Source organism: Cupressus sempervirens, chromosome 9 (genome assembly GCF_028749045.1).
Source record: "Cupressus sempervirens isolate cs-2001-9-10 chromosome 9, ASM2874904v1, whole genome shotgun sequence".
NCBI classification, from domain to species: domain Eukaryota; kingdom Viridiplantae; phylum Streptophyta; class Pinopsida; order Cupressales; family Cupressaceae; genus Cupressus; species Cupressus sempervirens.
The window spans coordinates 351,803,673-351,831,406 of NC_143126.1; the positions used below are offsets into that span (position 1 = coordinate 351,803,673).

Genomic DNA, 27,734 nt, shown 5'->3' on the forward strand with positions numbered 1-27,734 from the left:
CATTTCCAGTAATATTTGGCATTGGATTGCAACTAAACCAACAAAAGCCTTTCACTTCTGCCTTATTATTTTCCAGGATATTAAGGAACTAATCATTGTCTTTCAAAATATAAAAACCAGTTCATGTGCTATAATCATTCCCATACATACCTTCACAATAGAATTATAAAATACATCAAAGCCACAAACTCCAACAATTGGTTCGACGTCAACTATAAAATTGTGAATGTCGACCTACAAAATCATAATATGAGTAAGTGCATGTGAGGAAAGAAACTTTGTGGTACTATAGTGAATAATTAAACTAATTCAAAAGCAATGTTAGAAAAAGTAATTGTTTAATGGAAAACACTATTCTATTCATCTAATTTTATTTTTTCTCTAAGGCTCTTCCATATTTGGCATGGTACATGTATCAAGCAGCTTAGAATCTTACATCACGCAACAAGTTTTGGACAATGAATTATTCCAATGGACCAAACATATATTAAATCTCACTCCTATTAGTCAAAATCCAGGTGAAATTGATAACTTTCCATAAGTACATATGTTTGTATTAATAAATTGCAATCTTTGAAGATATACAATCATTTTTTATCTCCAAACAAAAAAAATCACAAACACAAGAAAACAAGATTGATTCTATTTGCTACCAGAAACTAATTCTTGATATTATACATATACAACTACAAATACGACAAATTAGACGAGGAAAAGACAAAAGGAACAATGAGGAAACTAAACAAATAAAAGCATGTTATATTCTTTTGCAAGTATACATCATTCATATAATCATGAATATTCGCATACCATGGCAACAACAATTTGAACTCTTCTTTTCCAATTTTGTATTTTAAAACAAGTTCTTGACAAGCAATAAGAGCTAAATTACCGAAATTGAAATAATATTCGAACTAGCTAAATTGTTGACAAGCTCATCTCTCAGCATACGAGTATCAACACAAAGCAATATGTTGCTTTATTGACTCAAAATTTTTAATAAGAAAATTTAGGAATGTATAATGTAATGTAGTTTCAAAAATTGGGAGTCTCCTGACCCACACCAGATCATGGACTCATAGCTCGCAGACTCAGTCAGCCAAAACTTATTCAACACACAAAAAAATGACTTGGCAAAAACTCGGCAACTAAAAGAATTACTAAAATTTCTTTAGAAACACAAGTTTTTTTGCAAAATTGAATGACAATATTTATCCAACGTGTCTGTAAATGTACAAACATATGTTTCTATTTAATTTGATTTATTTGAATACTAATTGAGTTACAAAATCAAATCATCATGCAGAACTCTAATGACTGATATAATAAATTGCTGACAGCTATTATGAATTTTAAGATAATATCACATCTTACAAAATGAAAATGCAACATTTTATATCTTTCTCTTCCATAATCTAGTGAAACCTTGGAGTCTGTTGCAATCCTCCCTTGGCATAGAAGGTTGTGGCTCAAGCTCCATCCTGCTAGCAGATGGCGATGATGGCTACTCAAACCTAACCAATGCCATCCAGTCCTAGATCTCCTATTGCACACATATTCTCCAGTCATAGCCTCTCAGAATAAAGAATATCATCCTCAGTAAACAATGTGAGGTTTCTTATACTACCTTATTGGAGTTATTTTTCAAACCATCAGTGCATATCATCAACTGCTAACCTGTGTAATATTCCCGGGGAGCAAAACCTTTGGACGTACGAGATTGGACTGAACATATAACCCCAATATTGGGGTTTTGCAGGTGTTGCAGATAAATCTGAAGTTGAAGGAAGAAGAAATTACCACTTTTCTTGTATTACAGATATCTTCCAGTCATTTCACCTGGTATGGTCATATATGTTTCTGGGAAAACTCAAAAAAAAATCTGATTTGGATAGTATTGCATTAGCTTTGAATTTGGATGTAGTTTTCAGTATTTGGCTTACTCTTTCCTTTCAAGTAATTGAAATTTTATACAATCTGAAAAAAAAAAAAACCAAAAAATATAAAAACCACAAGGAAAAAAATCAGAATTCTGGAACTATAAGTCTTTGAAACAAGCCACTTCCGGGGTGGACATTACATTTTTCTACTCATGTTACATTTGTAAGCAATCTACAAGGACAAAGTGACAGTAAAAATTAAAATAATTAGGTTTTAAACACAAAATAGCTTAAATTTAAAGACAAAATGGAAGTACAGAATTTCATATTTCAAACACAATAATAGCTTAACTTCAACATAAATTACTATAAAATTATAAATTGATCAACATAAATTTAGCCTAAAATTTGACCCTTTTTCCCACAGCTGAAAATGTAATAACCAAATTTTCTCAATATGCCACATTGAAATGAATGTTGTTGAAGTACAAAATATCAGCACATGAACTATCTGCTTGTTCCTGCATCTCCCTATTCTGCCCCGTAGCTTCCAATGATGGTTATGGTCCATGTGTGTCTAGGCATAAATAAGGTTTGTGGCATGTGTGTAGGTCAGGTCTAGGCTCTATCATACTTGCAATAGATGAAAGGGAGACCAACATGCTTTGGATGTATGACGATGAAGAGAGCCCAGTATGCCTCGGCATGTTATGTCTTCACCCAATTCTGTTTGCACTTGAGGACCATGACTGCTATGATATCCCCCTTTTTCTATGTTATGGTACACTCCTGAATTATCCACAATATAATGAATAGAAAGACAATTTCTTAATGGTTCTGCTATTTAAGTAAGAATTAATTGAGGAATAAATCCAAATGCATATGCTATACACTTCTTTTATTCAATGGAATTTAATTCCAAATGCACATGCAATCTGAGTAAAGTTTAGTTTATCTACAACTAATTATTATTGCATAACAATCAATATTACAATGATGTATGTTATTTCTGATATATAAGAATTATGCAATGACTAGGGGAAATCTCAATACCTAGTACTGCTTGTTGTATCTAATCTGTGATTAAGAATATGCAACTTATACAGGCCGTCTCTGATATATCCTTCAATGTATGCTCTGAATAATGCTTATAGGGTTGTGTTTGATATGACAATAACAGTATGCTTTTATGATGTCGTTTCCAATTGTAGCTTTATACATTTGCACCAAAAGGGATGCCAAAGGCAATATGCTCTATTACAGAGTGATTCTTCAGGATAACAAATAAATAAGTTTATCTCCAACTCATACCTTGATCAAATGATACGATCGTCATAATATATCTGTGATTTCAAAGAAGAGGCTTGTGTAAAGAGACGCTCCGTTAACTCCATTATTGCCATAATAATCATTAAATAATTACTATGTTAATCGATTGTTTAACTGATTATCATATTAATCATTCCCTCACACTTGTTTTATATGCTGGGCATTGAGAATTATACGTGTGATTTGATCTCTATAATAATAAGGTAAATGTGATTGTGATATGATTATGTGCAAGACAGTGCAATATGTACTGCAAGTGGATATGACTTATAGCTTGACATGATTATACAAAAAAAAAAAAAAAGATATTTGTTATGCATGACAGAATGTGCGAGCAAAAGGGACATTGACCTGTTATGCATATATGTTTGATAGGGTGATGACACTATTATGCATATAGGAATGACAGTTTGTGACTGTTGTGCATATGTGCATGACAAAATGCAAATATGGTATGATCTATCATGGATATATAGATGCAAGTTAATGGATGTATGAATGCAGAGTATGTGAATGCAGCTTGAACACTATCTGAATACAATGTATATTATGAAGGTGACTACAAGATGACAGGTGGGTTTAACCAAGCGTCAAGTCATCAATCCCTCATAGAGCCAACATGTTATGGTGAGATTTTTTAAAATACCAAACTGTCCTCTGTTGGGATTACTGAAAATGCAATCTAATTTCTCTTGTCTTTGTTAACATTATTTCAGTTTTCTATGTTTTTCCAAATTTGTATGACAATATTGCTTTGAAGAAAATAACACTTTCTCAGAATTCACATTGAGGTATGCAAAGATCTATTAATTTGCTTACATAACCAGAAAATACTATAATGAATGAACCTGGTTTGAAAAACGATTTGCAATGCTCAATGGGGGAGTCACGTCCAGGGTCCCAAATGCCAAATCAAAATGTTTCCAGAACACAGGCAGCCAGCAAACACCAACTCACATGCGAATTACCCTCTAATGAAATTGCAGCAAGCTGGAAGCAGAACCAACTCAACTGCAGCCTATGCACTTCCCCAACACCTGCCGTCACCAGTATGCAGACACAGCATTCACCCACGGGCTGTGGTTAGGTCATTCACGTGGCCATTATCAATCCGCAGGCCCAGTTTAAATGTTGTCCAACTCCCCAATTGATACTACGGGTTAGGACTTATACCAGAACTTATAATGCTGTCCCCAACATGATATTCAGTGCTCCTTCAAAAACAAAATTTGATTTCCCAGCAGTAGATACCAAATCCCTTACAGCAGCTCAACGTGGCCACTGGAATAATGATGGCATAAATCGCACCTTCCCATATATATTCAGACTTTGCAGAATAAATGCAATTAATTACTTTCACCAATTTCAAATGCTAAAATCAATAACAACTTCTCCGTAGACACAGATTTACAGTAAGAGAGCAATGCAAATTATATACCTCAGCATAATTTGCAAACACCAAATAAAAAATTCTCAAAATGATAATGCCAATCTCCTAGACACAGATAACCACAGACAAAATTTCACCAATGAAATCACCATACATCAGCAGTGACTTCAGACAATCTTCGGAAACTTAGAAACCCTTATACTTCAGCAAAGGTTCTCAATTCAGAACTCGGGAAAAGCCACAAAGCCAACAAAACAAATATATATTCAAGCATGCTTTTCCCAATGAAATGAGCTTGTATTTATAACCCCTAGATTCCCTTTTGTTGCCAAAATGTAACTTCACTCAAGAAGCTTCACTACACAACATTAATTAGAAGCTTCCATTAGATTCTCTCACTTGACTTGGCTTAACTAATTAATAAATGACACTTTCCAACGATAACTCAGCTCTCAACTTAAGTGAAATTATAAAGTTAAATTATAACTTTATAATAAGCCATTTAATAATTAATAATAATTTGGCCACTAAAAATATAATAACTCCCAAAATACTCATCATTTTAATGTCGTCTGAAATTGAAATCATACCTATTATTTTTCCATGTGACCAAATGCACTTTCCAAAACTAGAAAGGGTCCATCTTGATGAACACCAACTTATCACAAATAGCAAGGACACAAAACTAAGCCCAAATGAACCTTGATCTGAGCCAAATGAAGACCAACCTATAGCTTACTGAGATGTAGAGAAGATAAGTCCCTCCCAAGCCAAGCCACTGCCACAGAAGACCCTTTATCCACAATAATTAGCCTACAAGGATCACAATAATAGGATAATCCCTGAAACTCGAATGCCGACAAAATTGGGGACATTACAAATTTTAAAGTGATCAAGGAGGTCACTCAAAAATGACATCATAAAAATATTGTCTACATGGTGGATGGATGGCGTGGTGATGTCTAGCTCCTCAATCATCACAACCTTTTTGCTTTGTTACAAAAATGCAAATTATGTACACGGGACAAGGTATGTGAACTCCTTATTAAAATTAAAAATCATAACTCATTTCAGAATGTTGCGGATATCATAACCTACGATATCCCTTTTTTGGGACGTTAGAAGTCCTGAAGTCCAATCCATAAAATATTAATTTTGGCTTAAGGGAGCTTAATGCAAAATTATAAAATGGTCAAATTGACAAAGAAGAATAAGACAAAAACACAGAAGGCAATTGAAGAGTCACTTTTGAGCATTGAAAGAGGAGTCTTGTTCATTTTCACCCATGCTTGGTTTATGATTCAGATCTCAATTTCTATAAAATTCCACCGTTAATCTAATTGAAGAAATCAAATTCTAACTCTTGGAATTTTAACAAATAGTTGGTGTGCAATCCAGATGCTGAACTTGCTAATACTACTGCAATATTCTTCTAAGGTTATTAACCAAATTTATTTTAATAAATGACTACCCAAGCATCTAATTAATGTTTGCAAAGGATTTGCATTATTGGTTGCTCAAAACGTTAGTTTGCATTGCAAATATGTAGTCTCAAATTCTGTCATGCCCAAAATATAGGGCAAAACACACCAATTTTTTTTAATTTTAAATGTAATAATTAAACTCAAATTCCCTAAGATGATAAGTTCAAAAATGATGAAAAAACTAAATTACATTCAAGGCAGATACAAGGTCTCTGATCAAACTATTAAAGCTACGACTCAGTTGAAAGCCCCAAAAGGAATAGGGTGACAAACGTTCATTGTTAAAATCAATTAATTAAATTTTTCCAACTAATTTAAAAGGACCTCAAGTTGTCTACTTTTAATTACCGTAAAAATCTTACATTCTTAGAACAATAGTAAAACATAATTAAAAGCGATTTAAGTCCTATTACATAAATCAATAAATTATCATTAAAGTAAACAAAATATCTATTAACGGTAAATTCATTTATTCGAACACCCATTCAAGTGATGTATGTCTAATTAATCGAAAAAGAACCTGTTTGTAAGATAAAGTTTATCGCGTTATTAAACAAACTTTTACTATATCGTTATTCTACTAGCAATTTTTGTTGATATTAAGATCTATTTTAAATTAATAGTACTACTAAGTTAAATAAAAATAAAATCCAAACTAATCATGCTAACATAATCTAAACTACCTTAAATTAAAAAACTTTACATAAAATAAAATATACTAAAACTAACATGTATATAAAAAAAAACATTTAACTTACAACATGCATAACACTAATCAACTTAACATTTAGACAACCTTAATACTAACATATGAACTTACCTAACACTAACCCAAGCTAAGTTTAATATAAACTAACTATCATTTGACTAAAACTAATTTACTAACTTGAAGACAACCTAAACTACTCCCCACCCACCTCCCTGCCCATGTGGCAATTCTATTCCCCAAGCATAGGCGCGTGTTCCAAGCACAAGCCCAGCTGGGATGAGGCAGCGCGCAGACCCAGACTCATAACTGCTGGCAGTGATGCGCATGGTGTGAGGGAAGAGGGGAGTTAAGACCAATGGCCAACCAAGATACAAAGGTAAACATAATAATATCAGAACTGCCCCAACCTTCAAACTGACATGACTGCAGGGTATTAATGGGTGGCAGCAAGTCTTGAAGACTTAGTGCTAGGACAAGGAGGATACAAGGCAAAAAGGTAAGCTGGGACAAAATAGATGTTAATGCCAAAAAAACTGCTCACCTCCCATTGGTCTTTGGTACCCCATGACAAGACAAGGTTTGAGGGTACATGGTAGATGCAGATTTTTTTTAATATTCTTTAGTTTCCAGCACCAAGAAGGATGGGAATAAGGATTAGAAAGTTTTATAGGATGGGGGGGAGTAGTTAGTGCATAAAGTTAAGTGGTTAGGATAGACAGGATATTTTTATATTTTTATTTCTTTATGTTATTTCATTTGATTTTTGAATTACACAAAAGGTCACAAAGAGAATCAAGGAGAGAATATTCTCTGTCATCAAATAGAATTGAAATCACATGCTCATACAAAATCCAGAGAGCAAAATGCTCCTGTAGGTGCGCTTTTTTTTGTCAAGCCAATTCCTTTCTAAGTGTTGATTTATTTTTGAAGTGTGAAAATTTTCTAACTAGCCTAACTTTCTAAGAGGCATAATTTTTTTTTTTCATACATTTTAATACAAGGAAGTGTATGCTATCTTACTCCTTTCAAATTGAATTTGCCAAAATGCCAAGAATTCGAATAATGTGTTTAAGCAATAATACAAGATTTGTTCTATTTCCAATTAAGCACGGATTGAATTGAGAATCTCAACATAATATAGTTTCCTTCTTTAGCAAGATTGAACTTGTAAATATGTAATTGATCATCATCATTCTATCTACTCATCAATGCACATATGTAAGAACTGAAATAACATTGGCTACAATGCAAGAAAGTTTTTCAACCTTTTCTCTTTATTAATCTACTCCATCGGGAAAGGACCAGTAAGAAAACCCGACATCCTTGCCAATACATCAAAGTTTAAATACATTTTGCATAATGTTACAATTCAATTGAATTCTCTTCTAGGTCTTTCACAAGAGATCTTTTCCAATATCTTCAATGCATCAAGGGAATCATGGAAAAGACAAGAACCGACCCGGAGGTAAAACAACATAATATGATGAACAATTCAAGCATGCATCCCCAACCTGGTTTTGCACAATAGGTTCAACATTGAACCAAACTAGGGGGGAGGTGGATTTTTTCAATAGGAGACATCAATCACCATACCATAACATAGCCCTTTCGGGGCTAAAACTCAAGAACTTCCGTTCTTCTACAAATGCCCTTTCGAGGCCAATATAACAAAGGTTTTCATTCTTTCCCTTCTTCAAGAATTCAAATTTTCATACAAGGTATGTGATGACAAGTAGGAGCCCATACACCCTACCCTCTTTCCCTCTTCTCACCATGAGAGGAGACTTACACTATTGAGGTCCAACTAAGGCCCTTCCCCCATACATGGCCACTTTTTTCCTATCCAAGGGTGAGTAATGCCAAAACAATCCCTATGAAATCTCCTCAAAATTTCAAAGCAAAGCATAAGAATGACACTCAAGAACAAGTTAAGATCCCTCCCAAACAACCTCAACACACATACAAGCAATCCAAAAAACAACACAATGCCTTATGCATGAATCAAAGCATGAACAATATGAAGAACATGATCCAAAGAGTGAAGAACCCTACCTTCACAAAAAGTTATGATAAAATAACAAGTTGAGGAGAGCTTATCCTTCCTTTCCTTCAATCTTCCAACTTCTCTCTAAAAACTAGAGATTGGTTAACAACCCAAAACTTCTCCAAAATGCCTCTAAATATGATCTTAACTCAACTAGACTTTAGGTAACCCCAAGGTGGAGTTGGAGTCACCAACTCATGAAGGAGACAAATCAATTTTCGCAGTCAACCAAAAGTAGGGTTTTTGAGTGACCCTAAAAGTCAACCAAAGAGGCTAAGGGGGTGGAAAGTACTCGCAACCCATACCCTTACCCCTAGAGTACTTAAATTTAATGTTTTTAGGCCTTAAAGACTTAATAGGACCCAAACAAAAGTTAGGAGAATAGTAAGACCCAATAACAACCTTCAAGAAAAGACAATGCAAAAATAGCACAAATTAGCAAGGGGTTCAGTTCCGTCTTTCCATTAGATTTCCTGGCTAACTATCCTGCACACTCATTGCATACATCAGTAGCTCAAGAAATAACATGCATAAATGTAAATTACGTATTAGGTAAATCGTGTAAATTAAAAACATCCATTTTTCTAATAATCAATTGTTCATCTCATTCTACTCATATTTGACCATTTAAAAAAAATGCATAATCAGAGTGTTAGTTCTGCATTCATTTACTTCATCATTATACATGTTCATAAAGCATTAAATGATGAAATAAAATATCTGAAAGTTAAACATCACACATCATAAAATAGCATAATAATGTTCAGTGCATCAAATAGTGTCCCGACATATCGAGTCATGAGTATCAAAATAATAATGTATCAACTATACTACGATGGGTCGGGGTGAGGCCTCACAAATTCAACAGTGACAGAATATATTAAATCTAATATGCAGGAAATTACTAGACAAAATACCCTACTCGTATAGGAAGATATCATAAAACACAAGCAAGTTGATTATACAAACTGGTGGGATAGATACACACCCAATTTCACCCACAGGAGTCTGCCGTTATTGGGAGTTAGGCATGCCAACGGTTAACGCATTGTGTTCCTTGTTGAAACCGCTACTAACTACTCCCTATCTTGGTTCCCAATGCTGCCTAGAAACACTACCCGACCTGCTACCTCTATATGCTCTATCCTGTAGACATCCAATACTGGAGTCAATGAACTCACCGCTAGTTGAATAGGATTCATAGAAATGTGATAGTTCGCTTTCCCACGTAGCTATACAGTAGCTATTCTCCAACATACTCCTGCTGTATTCTCCAACATAACTCTGTTGTATGTCATCGTAATACTTGGATGGTCACCATTGCCACATTTCGGAGGGTGGACGATCTTCCCTATCTACCGAGCTACTTCTATCTGCTGCTGCTACTTGCACACCAAGACTCGGCTCAGGAAACCATTAACTTCAAATGCTTATGCTCTACTATCTGTCGTAAGTCTCATAAGACTTCATACTGTCTTCTAGCTATTATGTAGAAATCATGCACAACTACTGACAATCAACTACTATGTAAATAATGCACCAATACTGTCAACCAATATTATCGAATGTGGGAACTAATGGAACACTATTATGTTGTACTTTCCATACCTAAACTTGTTGTAATCTCACAAGGAATACTGGGGCTACGTCCAGCCTTCCAAACTTCTTAAGGGGTTTTGTCCTTAAGAGAGCACAGTCACATTTAAGCAACTTATTTGTATTTTATCAATATCATATAGCATGGTGCAAATCCCAATACAAATACTTGCTTTTATAACCTCAATGTCAGGGGAGATGCGAACAATTAGGCAATGTGGGATAAAAGCCTATTTTGTCTTTTAGTTACTTAAGTCATTTTTGTCATAAAGTAACTTTAAATGATAAAGTACTACATAAATGAACTTAGTAAAATAAAAACTTAACCTTAGGAGTTCCCACTTAAATATCTCCCCCAATGAAACCAAATTGACTCCTGTGATTGGATGACATCCTCAAAATAAATGTCACTAGCCTATCCAGATTGAAAGATAGACCAACAAGGCGCCCTTAGATCTAGTGCGAAGAAGGGGACATTACAGTCCTCCCTAGGATTGCTTACTCTCAAGCAATCTCAGTGTCGGATGCTTCAGGATTGATTCGCCTTCCCAAGTGCAATCTTTGTATGTCAAATCCTTCCAATGAATTAGATACTACTTGATCGACCTATTACGTAACTTCCTTTCTCTAAACTCTATCACCTTTGTTGGAACTAATACAAGCTTCCCTTCCACATCAAGTGGGGGTAATCTAATGGAGGTACTACATGTTGACCAATAACTTTCTTGAAGCAAGAAACGTGAAAAACGTTATGAATTTTGTTGTCATCTGGCAAGTTCAACTCATAAACAACCTCCCCAACCCTCCAAATAATACGAGAGACCATAAAATCTAGGCTAAAGTTTTTCAAACCCATTCTTCTTCAAGGGGCTCTGCCTGTAAGGTTGGAGACGAAGATAAACCATGTCAACGAACTCAAAACTCCGCTCTATTCAATGGCAATCAGCATACATTTTTTGTTGAGTCTGAGTCTGTAGAATGTTCTCTCGAAGAGATTTGAGAATGTCTCATTGATCCTATATCCAATCCCTAGCTAGTGATGCCCTATTGTCCTACAAAGCCAGATCTACGAACAATAGAGGCTTGCTGCCATAAAGAGCTCGAAATGAAGTCATCCAGATGGACATGTGGTAGGAGTTGTAGCAATACTCCCCTAGATATAACCATTTAACCCAAGCTCTCTGCTGTCCTGCTACATAGTTCCGGAGATAACCCTCCACCCATTTGTTTACTATCTCATTTTGCTCATCTGTCTGGGGGTGGTAACTCATGCTAGGTGTCAACTCCGTACTTGCTAATCTGAATAGTTTCTACCAAAAGGTGTTGAGACACTTGCTGTCCTTGTCGCTCATAATAGTTCAAGGAAGACCATGTAGACGAAAAACCTCTCAACAAAAATAACTCAGGTACCTAAGAGGCCAACTAATTTGCCGCTATAGCAAAAAACTGAGCAAACTTAGTCAATTTGTCCACCACCACAAAAATGGAATCTTTGCCTTGCACCCTCGGCAACACTATAATAAAGTCCATGAAGATACTCTCCCATTTTTGTGCTGGAATAGGAAGAGGCTGTAATAATCCGGCCGAAAACTCGTGCTTTGACTTGTTTTGCTAACAAGTCCAACATCCTATGATAAGTTGGAGGACATTGTCCTTGAGGCCCTTCCATGAAAAACTTTCCTTGACTTGTTTATAAGTTTTGAAGAAACCTGGCTGTCTGATTGATGGTGCATCATGAAGAGTTTCCATAATCTTTCCTTTGAGTTTAGATTCTGCTATGATGTAGATCTTATCCTTATAAAAAAATCACATCATGGATTATCGTGTACCTATTATCTTGAAGTTGTCTATCCATAATCTGACATCCTTGAGTATTCGTAGAATACTCAACCAGCAATTGGGACTTCCAACCTGTTGATATCTCAAAAATGACACAACATTCTACTATTGAAGGTCTCCTAGAAAGCACATCAACAAATACATTGTTCTTACCCTTGACATACTTGATGTCAAAATCATAGGCTTGAATCTTGCTGACCCATTTTTGTTTTCTTTTATTTAGATCCTTTTGTTCTAAGAAGTATCGTAAACTGTTGCGGTTCTTCTTAAATGTGAATTTGCCACCCACCAAGTACTATCTAAACTTGGCTAAAGTGTGCATAATGGCCAACATTTCCTTGTCATAGGTGGAGTACAGTCTCTCACCATCCTTGAGCTTCTTGCTCTCATAAGCTATCAGATACCTATCCTGCATCAAAACTGCGCCAACTCCACTCCCTGAAGAATCACACTCTATTAAAAAAGGGTGAGAGAAATCGAGCAGTGCCAAAACTGGGCATGTGCTCATCACCTTCTTGAGCTTATCAAAGGTCACTTCTGCATCATCTATCCACTTGAATGCTCCCTTCCATGTAAGATCGGTGAGGGGAGCCGCTGTTAGTGAGAAGCCTCTAGTGAACCTCCTGTAATAAGAGCAAAGACCAAGGAAGCCCCTCAAATCTGATACGTTCCTCAAGTGGTGGTCAATCTAGGATTGCCTGAATCTTTTGCTGGAGTACCTTCACCCCATCTACACCAATCACATGACCAAGGTAAAGAATCTTGGTCAATCCAAACTCACACTTTGACTCCTTCACAAACAATGAGTGCTCCTCTATAATACGAAGTACCTCATCTAGGTGTTGCAGTTGCTCATCCCAAAATCTGCTAAAAATCAGGATATCATATAAAAATACTAACACTCTCTTTCGTAGTTGTTTTCTAAAAATATGGTTCATACATGACTAAAATGTAGCTGGTGCATTAGTGAGTCCAAATGGCATAACCTAAAACTCGTAGTGTCCATAGTGACATCGGAAAGTCGTCTTATGCACATCCTCCTCGCGAACTCGTATTTGATGGTATCTAGATCTGAAGTCTATCTTCGAGAAATAAACTGTCATATGTAGTTTATCCAATAACTCATCAATGCGAGGAATAGGGTACCTATTCTTGATGGTCCTCTTGTTGAGAACATAGTAATCAATACAAATGCGAAACGTGTCATCCTTCTTCACCAATATGATTGAAGAAGCGAAGGGATTGGAGCTAGGTCTGATGTGTCCCATGTCTAAGAGTTTCATAATCGTCCTTTCTATTTCCTCTTTATAGTGCCTAGAATGACGATAAGGTGTAGCGATGACAGGTTTGGTGCCCTCCTCTAACTCAATGATATGTTCAAACCCTCTCTCTGGGGGAATGCCTGGAGGTATATCCTCAAAAACCCTCTTGTACTTATCAAGCACCGGCTAAATGTCAATATGAATCTACTACCCTAAATCTAAGGTAGCCTTAGAGGAAATGAAACAATGTGTTGCCCACTCCATGTCATCATGCCTCATAATAGCCTCCATCCTATGGGCTGAAATCAACCTGGGTTCGCCCTCTAGCATAGCCTTGAGGATCACCTTTAAGAATTCTAGTTGCATCTTATCATGATCAATTGTGTACCTACCAATAGTCTGCAACCACTATCTTCCCAACATGGCATCTAATCCATCTAAATTGACCACATAAAAATATGCCTCAAGAAGAAAGTCATCAAAGTGAATCGAAAGTCCTAACACTTTCCTTGTGCACCTCAATCTCTCACCTCCTACCACTCTAACCTTCAACTCGGCTATGTCATCAATTTGTAACTTTCTTTTTGTAACCCAGCACGTGCTTATGAAGTTATGTGATGCACCTATATCTAAAAGACACACAATACGCTGTCCTCTAACTACTCCCTTCGAACGAAGAGCATGTCCCCATTGAGTAGATTTCTTCTTTCTCTAGGTGGTCATTCCTCACTTTCTTCCTCATCGCTGCCATCAACATTGCTACTCTCCTACTATTCATCCTCCCCCTCTGAGAGGACCTCGACATAATGTATTTTGCCTTTGTCAAGGCATTTATGATCCAATGTCCATGGCTCTCTACAAGTGAAACATAGCTTCTTCCTCCTGAGTTCATTTTTGTCTCAAAGTCCAAGTTGGGAGGGGTAGCCTTATGCTAGTTCTTGTTCTTTTGGAAGGAAGTAGATCCCTTATAAGGTTTCTTAGGAGGCTGTAGTATCAAATGTGAGTCTAGATCGTGTGCGATAGTAATAGCAATTATCCAAAGTGTTTGGTTTAACGACCTTAACCAAACCTCTATATCTGTCTTGTAAACACTCAGTAAACAACATTACTTTATGTTGTTCTGACATATCCAGAACCATCACCGAAATCCACTGGCACTAAAAGTCATCAATGAAGTCATCTAGAGATCCACCCTGTCGCAACTGCGCCAAATACCTATAATGGACCTCAATGTTCTTCCTATCAAAGCGGGTGATCAGCTTAGAGCTAAAAGTCTCGTAAGACATAATGAGACCATGATTCTGGATGACCAACCCATGATGCCACCAATCATATATCGCTTCTTCTAAATGCATTGTGGCAAATCTAATGGCTTTTGTCTCTCACATGGGCTTAAGTGTTAGGTAGGTGTCTAGCTTGCGAATCCAAGCTCTCGCGGATGTCTTACTGCTGCCACAAAAAATGGGGAGAGATAGTTTGTTCATGGCGTGCTTCAAGTCCCTGTTTTGTGCTCTAGGTCTCCTATCTTGCCGTGGTCTCTTTGTCTCCCTTTTCTAATTCATGTATTGAACAAAAGTCATATTTTGTTTAATCTGATTAGGGAACAAATCCCATTCACTGTACATAGCCATAACATTATCTGGCAGTAAACCTGGTGTTGCAGGGGGTGCTATTTCTTCATCTCCATAAAAAAGGGGCATCAAAGGCTTGTCAGTGTTCCATATGGGGGTCCTAGCAGCTTGGGGTGATCTTGCCACACTAACAACTCCACTGTGATGACTCGGTGCTATCATTTGAGGCAGAGCTAACTACTGCATAGCACCTATAAGCTGCTGAAGTGCAATAGTGATATTATTTTTCCCATCTCTAATAGCCCGCAAGGTTTCCCTCACTTCACGTTCTTGTTCATTCTCATTATGAGCCATTTGAGTGTCATGTACCTCTTCAACTTGTTCACCCTATTCAACTTGTAAGTTTGTCTCAAATGTAAACTCCTCGTCAATTGAGTAACTGTCCTCAATATCAATCTGATCTAAAGATCTTGCCTATTTCGAACAGATGTGACTAAACCTGTATGGCTATTCCTACCTGTCTAACATTAGTCTTGTTAATTCTAGCCTACAACGTAATAATTTTACCCACAAGTTGGCAAGTCTTATAGCTTTGATACCATTGTAAGATTCCACCACTTAATATGATTGAAGAAATCAAACTTTGACTATTGGAATTTTAACAAACAATTGGTGTGCAATCCAGACACTGAACTTGCTAATACTACTACAATATTCTTCTAAGGTTATTAACCAAATTTATTTTACTAAATGACTACCCAAGCATCTAATTAATGTTTCCAAACAATTTGCATTATTGGTGGCTCAAAATGTTAGTTTGCATTGCAAATATGTAGTCTTGAATTCAATTGTGACAAAATATATTAAATTTGATATGCAGGAAATTACTAGACATAATACCTTACTTGTATAGTGTGATGACCCTCAAATAGGGTATATCTATGAATATAAATTGTACCTTTGTAATTTAATATATCAAAACTAATTGTACGTTTGTAATTTAATATAAATATGTTTTTCTTTTGTTTAAAATATATTAAAATTTTCATAAAATAATATTATATAATATATATAATATTATATATACTGAACAACACCTTTAAAATATAAAAATAAAATAAAAAAATTATTAAAACAAACAGCACGCAACAAATTATATAAGTATGAACAGTCACACCCTTACGGTGTGACTGAATTGCAGCCAAAGGCTGCAATCAGTTGCACCTTTAATGTGGCTCCCTCTCCCTCCCTCTTATAAATGTTAATAACCTTCGCCAAGTTTGGGGGAGGAAACAAACAGGAAAAATAAACAAGGAGAGGTAGCAGCAGCAGATCGCTAATTCTTTAAAAGAAAACCAGTTTCAGATTTCTGAGCATTTTAGAAGGTAAGTTATATATATATAAAATTACTATCATTTCTTATCAACATTCAGTAATGTAAAATGGTGCATTTAGAAATGGAAACTAATAAAATGGCAATACCAATTATTTATTATATCTTTAATCACTTATCCTGGATTCTATAGAGGATGAATGTAATGTTCATTAGAGAGAGATTCTTGGGGATGAGGTTGGGACTCCATAGAGGATGAGTGTAATGCTCATTATTGATGGATCTTGATATCTTTAGGGGGGCCATCAGTGATTGTCATGGTTACCATAGTCTCAGGGTTCATACCCAAATTTAGGCAAATATGGTTACCATATAAAATGAACTATATATTCATTAGAGATGGATTCCTATCCGAGGGGTATTAAAGGAATTTATGGTTTCCCTAATCTCCCATAGGCAGTATATATACTGAAATCCAGTCATATGCATATGCGTAGGCTTGGATAATGGTGTTCGTATCCAAGAGATCTTGGATTAGTGCTCTATGGAAAGACGACATGATGCCTGACCTAGAGGCAATCCTAGGATCAATTCCCCTTACTAACTTAGAATAGATTATATTTCTTACTAATATTTGATGTTATGCTATGCTAATAATGGTTTTGCAAGTAATTTGTGAGGAGAATATCCAGGGACATTACAGCGGTCACAGAGCATAATCCTGCCATCCTGTGGATTCCATTTCATGCAAATGTATCGACCTACCAGAGGAAGAAAAACAATGGCGGAACAACTAGCCCAAGAATTAAGAAACTTCATGGAACAAATCAATGAAAAATTTGAGAGGACAAATCAATTAATACTCCAAGCCATTCAAAACATGAACAATAATAACCAAAATGAAAGAACTACTCCAGCTTCAAGAGATACTCAATCTAATCACTCTGAGAACGAGCACTCAACTCAAAACTCTTTCATTAGACCTACATTACCATCATTCCTCCCAAGGGAAGAACTTATTATCGAAGAAGGTGAACTGCCCGCAAATAGCGTGGAAGAACTAACTCAAATGTATGCAAGGCTAGAACCTAAGATCCAAAGGATTATTCCCTTTAAAGAATACTACGAAACCAAAATTCTAGCCAACCACAATAAACGTACAAATCATGAGGGAGGAGACCTCTGCGCCAAGATAGGCAAAATGACACTATCATACTTTGATGGTTCTGGGAAATAAACTGCACAAGCTTGGGTACAAAAACTTGATACTTACCTACCTATCCCTCAGCCCTATGACAGAAGAAAATGCCATTCAATTTGTAGTAATCCATCTAACCAAAGAAGCCCATAACTGGTGGCATCATGGCATTATCACTTTAAGACACAAGAGTATAACTACTTATGGTGAATTTACACAAAAAATCATTAGTAGATTCGACCAAAAAGAACCATAATGGTATTTTCAAGAATTAACCCATCTCAAGCAAATCGGGATTATTGAAGAGTTTGCCAACAATTCAAAGCCTATCAGTCATGGTTCCTAAAATATCTCAAAGAAGAAGGGTCTATATGTTCATTGAAGGTCTTAAGGAGCATATCAAGATAAGGGTGAAGCCATTTGAACCTCAAACACTAGAAGAAGCCATCCAAAAAGCAAAAATGATAGAATATGATACTTCAAAGGAAAAAACAAAGACCAGTCACCTAAAAACAAATCGAAATGAAGAACCAAAAAAGGAACCAATAAAATGCTCTCTTTGTCAACAGCCATGGGATAAAGCCCATCGATGTAAAGAAAGGGGTTAGTTCATTAAGAAGGGACTATGCTTCAAGTGTAAGGAACTGTGGACTAAACAGAACTATATTGCACTAGTGAACCCCTATGATCTTATTGTCTCTACTAACTTACAATCTTAATTTGCATCAGTAAATTAGTTCCGTCTAGATAGAGGAGGCTCCTAAGTACAATACGAATTACAATTCATAGAAATCACCAACAAAATCAAATTGATGATTGGAAATGATTTCTCCGGTATATCATTTGCACTACTATTTATGAACTGTCATAGCCCAAATAATAAAATCTGATCCAAGGGTGTCAGAAAGTATTATTTGTCACAATCACTCTAAGAACTATCTCTAGGTGATCAAGCAATATTTGTGCATATTGAGCGTCGAAATAAGGTAAAATATTTACAGTTCAAATCTCCACTAATAAATATTGTTTTATACATTTCATCTTGTGCAAACGAACTCTCGATCAAATGATGCTTTGATACCATGTTGGTTTTCATGGGTCACTGAAAATGTATTAAAATTGCCTCTTTGGTATATGTTTTCCAAGAGCAGCAATTTCTCTTATATTGTAGAAAACTCATGAAGAGACACGTCCCTTCATGAGACATGTCTATTCATTATTATTTAATTACTAAGTTGACGGTTTGGATTCTGGTTCGGATGCAAGTTCGACATTTAGGTTTGAAATTTGATCAAAAAAATCTTGGGTTGGGTTCGGGTTCGTTTTGGGTTTTGTACAAGAATATATATATATATATATATGTTGCAACAAACCAATTCATACACAATATGCTAATCTAAACAAATTTAGCAAATTCAACCACCACATATATTAATGGTTTTGTTCAAGTGGCATGACAAAATGTCAAAATACACCACCATATGAATATTTCAATTCAAAAACTTTACAACAATGTCAAGATTACTAATCAATAATCAGTGTATCAAATATGTGATCAAATATCAACGTATCCTATAAGAACATCAAAGAATTCATCATCATTAGGCAATTGCTGATTAGAAGCACAATCAGTGCCACTAGCATCAGCAGTCTCAACAGTAGTATTAGTCATAGCCTCAGGATTAGCTGCATTAGTATTGTGTATCTCAGGATCACCATCTTCAATCGCAAGTGCATCAAAGTGGATTTCCAAGTCCACAACCTTTGGTTCGACATCCCATTGTTTTGCCTCCCCCATTTTGTATGTATTCTCTTTGTGAGTTGTGAGCCTCAAGTTGGAATGTGCAAACACCAAGTTATTTGCTTTCTTGGAGTTTAGTCGGTTGCAATTTATTGAGTGGATGAAGGAGTATGTGCTTCAATTCCTCTCAAATGATGATGAACTAGCAACCTATCAAGATTTGCAAATTTACCAACAAGAAACTAGAAATTAGAGTTTTGAATATTCACCAACAAGAAACTAGAAATTAGAATCTTAAGATTAGAAAACTTACCTGCGATAAAATTTTGATGGCAATGAGTTGCAAGTGTTGGTATCTTTTACCATGGAAGTACCACCATTTATGAGCATCAACATTGTTCTTGTCTTCAAGAGCGTCAAGACCACAATCATCGGTGCTTGCAAAACTTATAGATTCATACCTCACTACAAGCCATAGGTGCTCAGGAAAGAGTCTTTGAAGGGCTGTCTTGTACCCTTGAGCAACTTCAAGATCTCTGTATAGGGGAACTCTAGTGGTACTCCTCTTGAGGACCGATTGGCTATAGAACTTGGAGCTTAATGCAAAGGCAAGTAGATGCAAGGGGTAGTCATTTTGTTCCATCTCTCTACCATGATTACATGTAGCTCCTCGAAGAACATGTCATCAGGATCTTGCTCTTTCTCATTTATGATATTTCTAATGTCCTCAATCATGGATTCAAGCCATCATATATCTCACCCAAGCAAGGCCTATCCATGTTAGTGTATCGGATCATGCTCAATATAGGCTTAGTGATCTTCAAAAGGTAATCAACACGATCCCACCAAGATACATTTAGTATTAATCCCCTTAAGGCAGTTGCCTTGGCACTATTAGATTGCCTCCATATGTTCCAATTAGCACTAGTTACCATTCTAGCCAATGCGTCTTTAACCTTGATAAGGCACCTCAAAACAAAAGTGTTGGAGGCAAAGTGGGTCAAAACAACCTATTTTAAAATAAAGACAGTAATAGATTAAAAATTTGAGAACATAGAAAGTTTACTAAAGTAGCTAGATTTCTAAAACATGTTTAAATTTTAAACAATTCAACTTACCTTCAAAAGCTCCAATTTCGAGAATTGTCCGAATATGGCTTGCGTCATATGGTGTTTCATGAAAAACTTTGGATCTCTTGTGCCTGTTCATACATTTTTTTTTATCCACTCAACTTTAGTGCAAATTTTTTGCAGCATTAGGTTGAGTGAGTGCACTACACAAGGTGTCCAAAAAATGCGTTCATACCGCTCCTCAACCAATAAGTTGACAACCCTACAATTCTTCGCATTGTCGGTTATTACTTGAGCAACATTCTGAGGGCTAATTTGCTTGATAGCTTGGATGAGAATGTTTGCAATGAAAGGACCATCCTTTACCTCTCCTACACAATCCACAACTTTTAAAAACATTGCACCTCTTGTAGACACTACAAGAACATTCACCAAAGGACAGTTCCTTGCATCTTTCCATCCATCTGGTACTATTGTCACACCTATTTTGACCCATGCATCCTTGATGGGCAACATGGCATTCTCTACACAAGCCAACTCATCATCCAATAAAGTGGTGTGTACCTTCTCATATCCAGGGCCCTTGAACCTGTTTGAAGCCTCATTAATTGCCCTCACCATGTATTGCCAATACGATGAGCGAACAACATTAAATGACAATCCATTTGCATAAACGCATTTGGCTATGGCTTGATCAGCAATGTCTCTAGCTTCATTTTGGAATGATGATTCCAAGGTTCCCACTACTCTTTTATTTACAATTTGTTGTTGAGGAGGATGCAAGAATGGATGGCCCTTTCTGGGTGGTTCACTAGGAGTGGTAGTTGAAGACATAGATGATGGTTTTCCTTTCTTTAGAGGCCTACCACTTTGCAACAGATGTGAAGAATTTGTCCTCCAGGAAGCTTCCTCTGCTTGCTTTTGTTCTTGAATTTGCCCTCCCAACAGCTTCCTCTACTTGTTTGTGATGTGATTTGGAAGAAAGGTTTTAGATAGCACTTTGTTTACTCGCGGCTTCCTTGTGCAAAATTTGATGCCTTTTTGAAGAATAAAGCACAAATGTGCTTTTACTCTACCATAAGAGCTACTAAATTCCTCCTTACAGTGGCTAGAAATCCACACATAACCTCCTCCAACTGGCATTGGTCAAATCATTTCAATACGTTTCCAAAGTGGGGAATATCTGTCGATTTTGAAATGGGGGTTATTGGCTACAGAAGCACTTGCAACCATGATAGAATCTACAAACTGATAAAACAAGTTACAACGATGAGAAGATAACGCAATCACTTCCAATAGATAACAATGAACACGAATCATCTAAAGACTAATACAAATAATAGTAATAGTGACCTATCTAATACCTATATGCTATAGATAATGACAACCACTTCAAATAGTCTAATAGAGAACAGTAACATTGAACACTAAATAGCAAAGAATTGAATAATCATAATTATAATATTATGATTATGAACTCCTTTGGTAACTAGTGTTTATTGTGATCATACATTTGAAGCCCTGCACGATTATAATAAAATAAAATAAATTAAAAATTATTTGAAAATTAACGAAACATTATAGTACATACCTATAGCAGTGTAGAGGCTTACTGTAGAGGTTCATGACAAAAATAAGCCTTTGTAGGAAGCTTGCCAAATAACAACGAAATACAGCAATTGACCCAAGGAAATATGGCTCAGCTTGATAAAATGTGGATTTGCTAGACAAAGGAGTAATAGTTCCTTTCAATGGGGACAGATGAGTAGCAAAGAGTAGTAGTTCCTTCCAACAAGGACAAAGGAGTAGTGTTGCAATACGTGAAAATCAAAACCCTAAACTGCCGCTGTCACTACTAAACGCGAGTTATGGAATGCAGAAATGAAAATCCCGAATGTGAGTTGTCTTATGCATCATTTTAGGTTTTATCTTTCATTATGCCAAAGGTGAACAGTCAAAAAGATGACGTGGCTCGTAAATTCGTCTAAATTCGCTACAAATTCGTCCCGAGCTCCGTTGACATCAAAGACATTTGGTCAAAATTCCTATGGCATCAGACGAACTTGCATGGACTTCGAACCAACTTCGAATCTGAGCGAATTGAATGTTGCATTTCGTGGTTTCTGAGAAAATTCGATATCTTAGTTTAATTAATATAATCAATTAATTATTTAACTATATATATCTTCAGTTTAGTCTCGTGGGTTTATCTAACTGAAGCTACCAAACATTAACAATTAATAGATGATACTTTTAAATAGAGAGGAGGGTCACATGACCGCTTTGTGCCCTGGGCCAAAGACATGTACACATATTAACATAATTAGATGAGAGAATGTACACCTCTAAGAGCTCCCTCTAAAAGCTTGTGGTTCAAGGTTAGTACAATGGCAATCAGAAACTGTGGTAATTGAGACAGCCATTGTCAACCACACAACAACCATTGCTAATAAAAATTACTAATGACCATATAAATAAACATGACTTGGCCTTAGCCTGACCATTACATTTCAGTACTCAAATACAACTATAATCACTGTACTACAAAATTTCAGTTGTCATAGCTCAAAAATAATCAACATCTATAAGAGGGCTGCCTCATGCCTGCACCAATATTTCCAAAGCAATGCCTTGTAGATAAACCAACTATATACAATATGGAAAAAGGCACAGAGGTGCAAGGATTTAGGAACAACACACTTCACCAAGACAACCATCTTAATGAAAAATGAAAAGTCCTTGTAAAATAACTCACCTACATCTCCCTCTCAAATATATTCTTCCAGTGATGTTTAAATCAGTCTTTATGTGAATTCAAAAGTATGACCTACTAGCATTGTGCGTGAAGATAGACGTAAGAAGGTAATTGGAGTTGAGAATGAAACAGATTGTTGCAGTACATTTTTTCAGAGCTATGTATTTGATAGGATGAAGATTGAGAGCTTGAGGGTGCTTCTCAATGTCTAGCCTATCCGAAACAACTAAACATATCAAAGTAGTGAAGAGCATGCAAACTTGTGTTGTAAAGTCAGGCCATTGAATCCGTGAAGATATTCTTTTACTATACCTTATGAGAAGTTATTTGCCCTACACAGAGATCTCAAAAAGAGTGCATACACAAGTTCCTCTCATTGTGAACATTCCTTAGCCATATGAAATTTATGGAATTTATGTAAGTATCGGAAGTTCCTCTCCAATACTTACAAAAGTGAGTTATGAAATTTTTACAAATACTTAATTAGTAACATTCACATGTTTACCCCTTCAACATTCTAAATCTGAAGGGAATGTTATTCATTTGGTAAAACAAGAAGCTCATGAAGAGGCTGGTTTGGGTAATATAATGAAGTCATGAAAACCAAATGCTTTCATAGATACTTAATAGACACGCTCGTTAAAAATACCAGACATCATCTAGGAAACATGGCTTCCTAGGATTCCACAAAATATACTACTAATTTACAATATTAATTAATTCTCAAATAAAACCATCACTTATCAAAACCGAATGGTTGTACATAAACCAAAGTGCTTAATATTTAATAAACTCTACATAGCTATGGAAGGATTGATTCAAATAAATAATCAATTATGCTATACAAAGCTGTGCAAAAACAAAAACAAACTACAAATGTCTGTAAATGTTTAATTTAATGTCACCTTCACTATAGAACCTTACCTCCAGAAAAAATGGTGATTTTATTGTCAAAGGACCAAGCTGGAAATCCTCTGCACGGCAAAATCGACTTTTAACCTATATATTCATGCAAGAACATATGTAAAGAAGGTAACATACACAAAGAATTAATTCATGTAAGTAATCTATGATTTCAACAAAGCATTAGAACAAATTATGTGATGCATCATGCAAGGCTCTCATGGGTCATCACCTCACTCATTTCAAGACATATTTATAATGGAGTGAGTCATAATTGATTGAAACATACCATTTTGATTCATGGTCATTTATTGAAACACACATTTCAAAAACAATAATTGCAAAACCAACCAATGCTTAGACTGACACAAGAATGGTAAACAGTTTTATTACAAACAATTAGAACATTGTCGAACTAAGCATAACAATGGAAATTATATGCTCACTACACTATTTCTAGAATCCTTTTCTTGATGACTATACACTGCAGAAACAAGTAAATCCATTCAAACAAATGTCAAGGACCCTAACAAAGATTTAAACTTGATAAAGAGTGCAAGCATCAGCCTTTATAAACCACACTCATGACAAAACATGACATTTGCATAAATAAGAAAAAGGTGTTAGCTAAAGAATACCTCTATGTAAAGGGACACTTATAAGAGACAACTAAAATCAACATGAAGGGTTTTTTAGTGGGGACAAGGAATGCATATGCATGTTTCATGTCCCTCCTCCCCATCCCAAAACATTTGAGGGCAGTGAGACGAAAAGAAAACATTTCCCATCCATCCGCATTTCAAAAATTTGCAAGGAATGGTAGGAAATGTGCCCTAACATTTGGGGATACCTAGCCATCCATGAAACACCTAGGGGTACCCAATACTGATTTTGGTAGCTTGGTCAGATCCCTTCTTGGCTGAGTTAGTTAGAATACTAGTTGTTGTAATGTTCACGTTATAAAATAAATCATTAATCAAACTATTGTTAATGGGCCGATTAATTTAATATATCTCGGACCCATTTTTATTTTGTTTCCGTAGTTTGTGTCGCCGCCGGCTATCTTTGTACACCCTTGGAAAGTTTTCCCCAACGGATAATTAAGCACGGCTTGTAGGTTGTCATTAGGTATGCATTTTGGATTATTTCATTGTACTGCGAATTCTAGTTGGGATTCTTTGTTGTTCGCCATTTCGGAAGTGAAAGATCTTCCCTACTTGGCTATTTTGGTTTTGCTGGGATTTAATCCTCACCTTATTCCGTCGCTTGTAACACTTCGCTCAGATCTAGCAAACCGGAGCACCATCTTTCGGCATATATTATTCGTATCCAAGTTTCTATTATTGTGTCTAATCTACTTGTGTTATTGTATGAAGGAATTTGCATTCATTGCTGTGGCTCAAACACCTAACTGTGTGGCATCTAGACATTCCCGTACGGCTCCTTGATTGCCCGTACGACCTTCATCCTTCCACATATCTTCCACCATACCCTCGTACCTCCCTTGCATCCTCCATCCACTCACCGTATGACCTATTGTATGGCTTATCTGTCCTTCATACCATACGCCACCCTTCTATTAACCACCGTACTGCCTTCATAAACATTGTATGACATCCTTCCCCTACTTCCACTGTATGGCTTCAGCAACACCTCTACCCACCATACACTTGGATACGTACAGACACCATTCTACCTCCCTAGACACGTACGACCATTTTACTTGCAGTGTACAACCAATACCTTTGCAGTGTACGACCATAACAGATATCATATCCTCTCAGTACTACATCTTCCAGTTGCTAGGAATGGAATTTGAATAAAATGAAAGTTCGTCTTCTCCAGGATTGGAACATTACAATGGTATCAGAGTGCTTTGATCCTACCAGCCTGTGAACAGTAAATGAGAGTTTATATTCGGAAGAGACAAATAAACCATTCCGTTGATAGAATGGCTGTCGAACCAGAACCAACAGTTGCCGAACTCATGGCACTACTGAGAGAACTTGCAAAGAATTAGGCACAGATCAATGATACTCGACGACTCATGGAAGAGACTCTCAAGAAGTTGGCAGACAATAAAATATCCGGAGAACAAAATGGTCAGAGCAAATGAAGGTCCAAAGGAAGTTTCTGCACATCAGATGGAGACAATTTTTCGGCGTGATGACGTTCCGTGGGATGCACATTGTTTTATCTCGATGAAACCTATAAAAGGGCAACATACAACTCCCAAGATGATGATCTCTAGAATATTTTGAGTAAACATGATAAAGTTTTCATTGACATTCCTCCTAGCATACTGCCTCATCGATGGTTTGAACATACTATCGAGTTGGAAGTTGGAGCCAAGCCGGTCCTAACCAAACCATATTGTCATCCCAAGAAATTCAAAGATGAAATTGAAAAGACTATTTAGGAACTGCTGGAGAAAGGACAGATCCATCCCAGCTCTAGCCCTTTGCGTCATCAGTAGTATTGGTCAAGAAGAAGGATGAGACGATGCGCATGTGTGTGGACTACCATGCATTGAACAAAAAAAAATAAAGAATAGATATCCCATTCCAAGGATAGATGAGTTGTTGGATGAATTACATGGCACAATCTATTTTTCAAAGATAGATCTCCATTTTGGATACCATCAGATCCGCATGAGGGAGGAAGACGTAGAAAAAATGGCTTTCTGTTATCACTACGGGCATTATGAATTTTTGGTCATGCTGTTCACATTGACAAATGCAACTGCTACATTCCAATCATGCATGAATCACATTTTCAACAAACAATTGCATAAGTACTTATTGGTATTTTTTGATGATCTTATTTGTAGGAGGACATGGGAGGAGCACCTGAAGTATCTGGATGAAGTCCTAAGGATCATGGAGGGGCAGTCTTTGTTCGCTAAGCAATCCAAGTGTGAATTCGATATGACATAAATATTGTACCTGGGGTATGTTGTCAGTAAATATGGAGTTCAAGTTCATCAGGAGAAGATTCAGGCTATCCTTGATTGGCCTCCCCCAAAATAACTCACGGATTTGTGAGGGTTTGTCGGATTGTGCAGTTATTACCGAAGGTTCGTTAAAAGATTCTCTTAGCACAGCGCACCCTTAACGGATCTAACAAAAAAGGGGTCTTTCTAGTGAAATGAAAAGGTACAACACACTTTTGATAAGCTAAAAGAGGCAACGAGCACTTGTGCCATACTTGCATTACTTGATTTCACTTGACCGTTCATTCTGGAGTGCGATACATCCAAAGAAGGCATTGGCGCGATGCTGATGCAAGATAGACACCCCATAACTTATGAGAGCAGGAAGCTTACACAAATAGAATGCTTATATTCCATCTACGACAAAGAAATGTTGGCCATTGTACATGCACTAACCAAGTTTCGACAATATCTGGTGGGTGCCAAGTTTGTTGTCCGTATGGATCACAATAGTTTGAAATATTTTTTGGAGCAACGGGACTTGAACGAAAGGCAACAAAAATGGGTAAGCAAGGTTCAAGCTTTTGATTTTTGACATTGAATATGTGAGAGGAAAGAACAATGTGGTTGCAGATGCCTTGTCCAGGAAATCTGCCATCTACTCACTAATCCAGATTTCAGCTAACTGGAGGCACATT

The 27,734-nt window shown here is 36.4% G+C and overlaps 1 protein-coding gene across 3 annotated transcripts in view; it reads right to left on the reverse strand.

The window, feature by feature from the left end:
• Window positions 1-27,734, reverse strand: part of LOC149538756 (uncharacterized) — a 288,434-nt gene that overhangs the window by 40,663 nt on the left and 220,037 nt on the right. For 2 of the 3 annotated variants that reach the window (XM_089800083.1, XM_089800081.1), the window contains 2 exons: window positions 24,126-24,200; window positions 151-234 (listed from right to left, as the gene is read on the reverse strand). In XM_089800083.1, the coding sequence (XP_089656209.1) occupies window positions 151-234; window positions 24,126-24,200 (159 nt within the window). The remainder of the gene's footprint in view (window positions 1-150; window positions 235-24,125; window positions 24,201-27,734) is intronic. The other variant, XM_089800082.1, reaches the window with a different exon arrangement.